At 38.5% G+C, this 3624-nt stretch overlaps 1 protein-coding gene across 6 annotated transcripts; it reads left to right on the forward strand.

Moving 5' to 3' along the window:
* The first annotated feature begins 246 nt into the window (after positions 1–246).
* Positions 247–2598, forward strand: LOC110804150 (vacuolar protein sorting-associated protein 35B-like). 6 transcript variants are annotated; one of them, XR_008923845.1, is made up of 7 exons: positions 247–396; positions 494–716; positions 1362–1451; positions 1648–1707; positions 1817–1897; positions 2006–2207; positions 2305–2598. XR_008923845.1 is itself a non-coding variant. In XM_056832927.1 (6 exons), exons 3-6 carry the CDS (start codon positions 1398–1400, stop codon positions 2319–2321), a joined length of 333 nt encoding a protein of 110 aa, XP_056688905.1. In that variant the 5' UTR covers positions 247–396; positions 494–716; positions 1362–1397; the 3' UTR covers positions 2322–2598. The 6 variants fall into 6 exon arrangements, 2 of the variants coding, with proteins under 2 accessions (XP_056688905.1, XP_056688906.1); XR_008923846.1 differs by having other exon boundaries at positions 2028–2207; XR_008923847.1 differs by having other exon boundaries at positions 2086–2207.
* Positions 2599–3624: the final 1026 nt, after the last annotated feature.

Here is a 3624-nt window from a genome sequence, read left to right on the forward strand (position 1 = left end):
TTACTAATCTGCGACGCAGATGACTCTAAGATGATCTTAGAGTCATTTGCGTCGCAGATTAGTAATAATGCGACGCAAAATATTACCTCATTTGCGTCGCAGATTTACTAATCTGCGACGCAGATGACTCTGAGAGTCATCTGCGTCGCAGATTAGTAATTCTGCGACGCAAATGAGGTAAAAAAAATTCGGACGTGTCAATGGGTTTCTACCTCTCTCCTCAAACACACTCTCTCCTAATTCTACCTCTCTCCTCAAATACTCTCTCTCTCCTAAACTCCCTGCTTCTTCCTCTCTCCTCAAACCCGATCCAGTTTCTGCCTCTCTCTCCTCAACCTCACCGCTCAAATTTTCCTCCGGCAAGGTTCTTGCAAAAAAATTCGGTTTGTAAATGAGGTAAGTCTTCCATCTCTTTCCTCCTTTCTTCAATTCTTTTAGGTTTTAGAACTTTCACTTTTGTTTAAGTTTTTGATTCTTCAATTCTTTATGATAGGTTTCGACAACGGAAGAGGGAGAATCGGGGTCGTAGAATAGGTGGAGGAGGGTGTCGGAGGTGGAAGCGTCATTGAAACCGCCGGCGTCGCACCCTTGCTACTGTCGCAATCGAAGCATCTATTTCGAAATCCTTGGAAAGGGAAGCTTGACGGCGGAGGTTTCTGGAGAAACTAAATTGACGGCGGCGAGGTGGAGGAAGGAGGCGGGACTGTTAGTCGGAGGTGAGAATTTTGTAATGCTTCCATCTGTCTCCTTCATTCTTCATTTAGTTAGGGTTTTGAACTTCAGTTTATGTAATTTTGGATTTTCGATTGAATTCTATTGAGTTTGCTCATTTTACTTTTTGATTAATGTTCTTGATTCTGTTTTATTGTGATTGAACTTGACTTTGAGTGGAAATTGAACTGGATTTATGATGAATGGTTGACGATTGTGTCTCCATTTTCGTTCTTAAGACTAAATAGCTTGATTTATGTAAACATGGTGGAAGTTTGATTGGTGTTCCTGTTTCTGTGGAAAAATTGATTTTTCTAGGGGTTATTTTGAGCTGAGGTCCAACCTTATGAGATATGAGATACCAGACATCCAATTTATGTTATTTCTTTAATAATCGTCTGCCATGGCATGTATATCCTGATGATTGTAGTTTCTTAGTTGGAATGATTTGCTTGCTTTATATGGAAATTTCCATACAAGCACTTTGTCTTGCTGAATTGCAGTTTGTCTTGCTGCTTTATACTTCAGCACCCATGTAACTTGATGATCATTAGATTTTGACTTGCGTTTATGTAAAATTCCCAACAACATATATCAGATGATTGATTGTTTTTCCATTTAACTTGTGATTGTATTGATGGAGGTGGCAGTTCTCCTTGTTTGGATCATTGGCTAATGTGGGAGCAATGGTTGGTGCAATTGCTAGTGGTCAGATTTCTAAATACATTGGGCGCAAAGGGGTATGAAATTTTATCCCTTTCCTGCAATTTATTGATGGTTTTTAACATATAGAATTTGTGTCATTGTCACCCATTGTTGTCTCTTAAAAAGGGTCCTACTTGATATGAACATTAACAGATGTTCATAAGTCATAACAATGTCTGTTGTACTGTATTTTTTTTTTAATTATGATTTCCTGTTTTTAATTAATTGCAGTCACTGATGATTGCTTCAATCCCAAATATCATTGGATGGTTGGTCGTATCATTTTCGAGAGTAAGTGAGCTATATAAATGAGCATTGTGCTATTTGTTTATCTTCAATCCCAAATATTATTGATTGGTTGGCTGGTCGTATCATTTCTGTATTGTTGAACCATCTATAGGATACCTCATTTCTGTACATGGGGCGATTGGTTGGTTGGTTTTGGTGGTTTAGTTATGCTGTTCATTGAAATCATCAATAAGTAAGCTCTCTACTTGCTAGAAAAGTTTGTTTTCTGACCGTGTTGGATGTTTGAATTTCCATGATAATTCACAGCATATTTAAGTTTGGAGTTTGCCATCATATTTAGGTATCTCTATTTTTTTGAGAAGGGAAACAACCAAATCACCGTCAATACAATCCAGGATCTAATGGAATTAATTACTACAGAGATGCAAAGTGATAATGCGGCAACAGATTCTGCTGCTGAAGCTTTCTTTGCAAGCACATTGCGGTACATCCAATTCCAGAAACAAAAAGGTGGCGCAGTTAGTGAGAAATATGAACCTAATGTTAGTTTTTTTGTTGATCTGGGTAGGTTTGAATCATTTCTTGAGACTGAAAACAAGCTGTTCAGATAATTAATGAATTTCTAAATTTTTATTGTAGGAGAACTGAAAAGTTAAAACTTGAGAAAGGGAAACAAACTCGGTAACAATTGCTCTTCAATCCGCTAAACTTGTGAGAATTGTCGCCTTTGATCTTGCTCTTGGGACTCTTGAATGGTTCCCTCATTTGTCTTTGAATACGCTGACGCTGACGCTGCGTGCTACGTGTGTCATGGGAAGTTGCTTATCCAAGCATGATCTCAACTCTCAAATTGATTTGGTAATTGAAATTTTGAAGCGTCCAGGAGAAGTCCTCCCTGTTTGTCTTAGTGTCGCACGAACGCTGTAAATTCATAATTTAGTGTGCTTCAGTTTTAATTTCTCGGCTTTTTTTTTCTCGGTTCAAATTTTTATTTTTATTTCATATTGTAATTTGTTTGATTTTGGTCTGACAATGGAGTTTTTTTCATCTGCTTGAATGATATCTTGGGCCTCATTCGTTTATGGTTCACTTAAACTTTTATGTTAAAAGTGTAGTTAGGTTATCAACATGTTGGGTGATCTATGGTGAATTTGCCTTTTATTGGGTTGTAACTAAAATATTAAAAAACGAATTTTTTTTTTTAAAAAAAAGTCATTTGCAACGCACATTTAGCTAATGTGCGATGCAAATGACTTTTTTTTTTTCGCCTAAAAGTCATTTGCGTCGCACATTTAGCTAATGTGCGTTGCAAATGACTTTTTAGGCATGGTGCTGAAAAGTCATTTGCGTCGCACATTTAGCTAATGTGCGTTGCAAATAACTTTTCAGGCATGGTGCTGAAAAGTCATTTGCAACGCACATTTGCTAAATGTGCGACGCAAATAAGGTTCATTTGCGTCGCACAAATGTGCGACGCAAATGACTTTTAGTCATTTGCGTCGAGAGCTTTTGCCACGCACGATGTGCGACGCAAATGTGCTTAAAAGTGCGATGCAAATGACCCTTTTTCCACTAGTGAACCTTTCCCTTGCGGGAATGGGGACAAAAGTAGGTGTCTACAGTTAGCCCCCACTTTGACTGGGTCTTGGAGTAAGACGATGGTCAAAGTATTAGACGGAGTGCGTCACACAAGCCATGGTGTATGTGACCTGTTTTGCGAGGGTCTCACGAGCCCCCGAGTGACAACATTTGACTTAAGGGTCATCACTTGAAGTGTCGACATATCCCTCACGTGTCATTGGGATTTGTCAACTGGTAGTATAAAAACTTCCTCACTTTGTCATTGGAAGGATCTAAAAATGCGTAGAAACTCCCTCACTTTGTCATTGAGAGTAACTACAGATGTTTTTGAAATTAAAGCTGTAAAGTGTAATTGGGCCTGGCCAAGCCCAATCACGA

Source organism: Spinacia oleracea, chromosome 6, assembly GCF_020520425.1.
Source record: "Spinacia oleracea cultivar Varoflay chromosome 6, BTI_SOV_V1, whole genome shotgun sequence".
Taxonomy (NCBI): Eukaryota; Viridiplantae; Streptophyta; class Magnoliopsida; order Caryophyllales; family Amaranthaceae; genus Spinacia; species Spinacia oleracea.

Excerpts from the sequence above, each read along its gene's own strand:
- LOC110804150 (XM_056832927.1), top strand. The coding sequence starts at position 1,398 with ATGGTTGGTGCAATTGCTAGTGGTCAGATTTCTAAATACATTGGGCGC. Across the intron at positions 1,452-1,647 it reads AATACATTGGGCGCAAAGGG|TCACTGATGATTGCTTCAAT; the intron begins GTATGAAATTTT and ends AATTAATTGCAG. Across the intron at positions 1,708-2,027 it reads TGGTCGTATCATTTTCGAGA|GGAAACAACCAAATCACCGT; the intron begins GTAAGTGAGCTA and ends TTTTTTGAGAAG.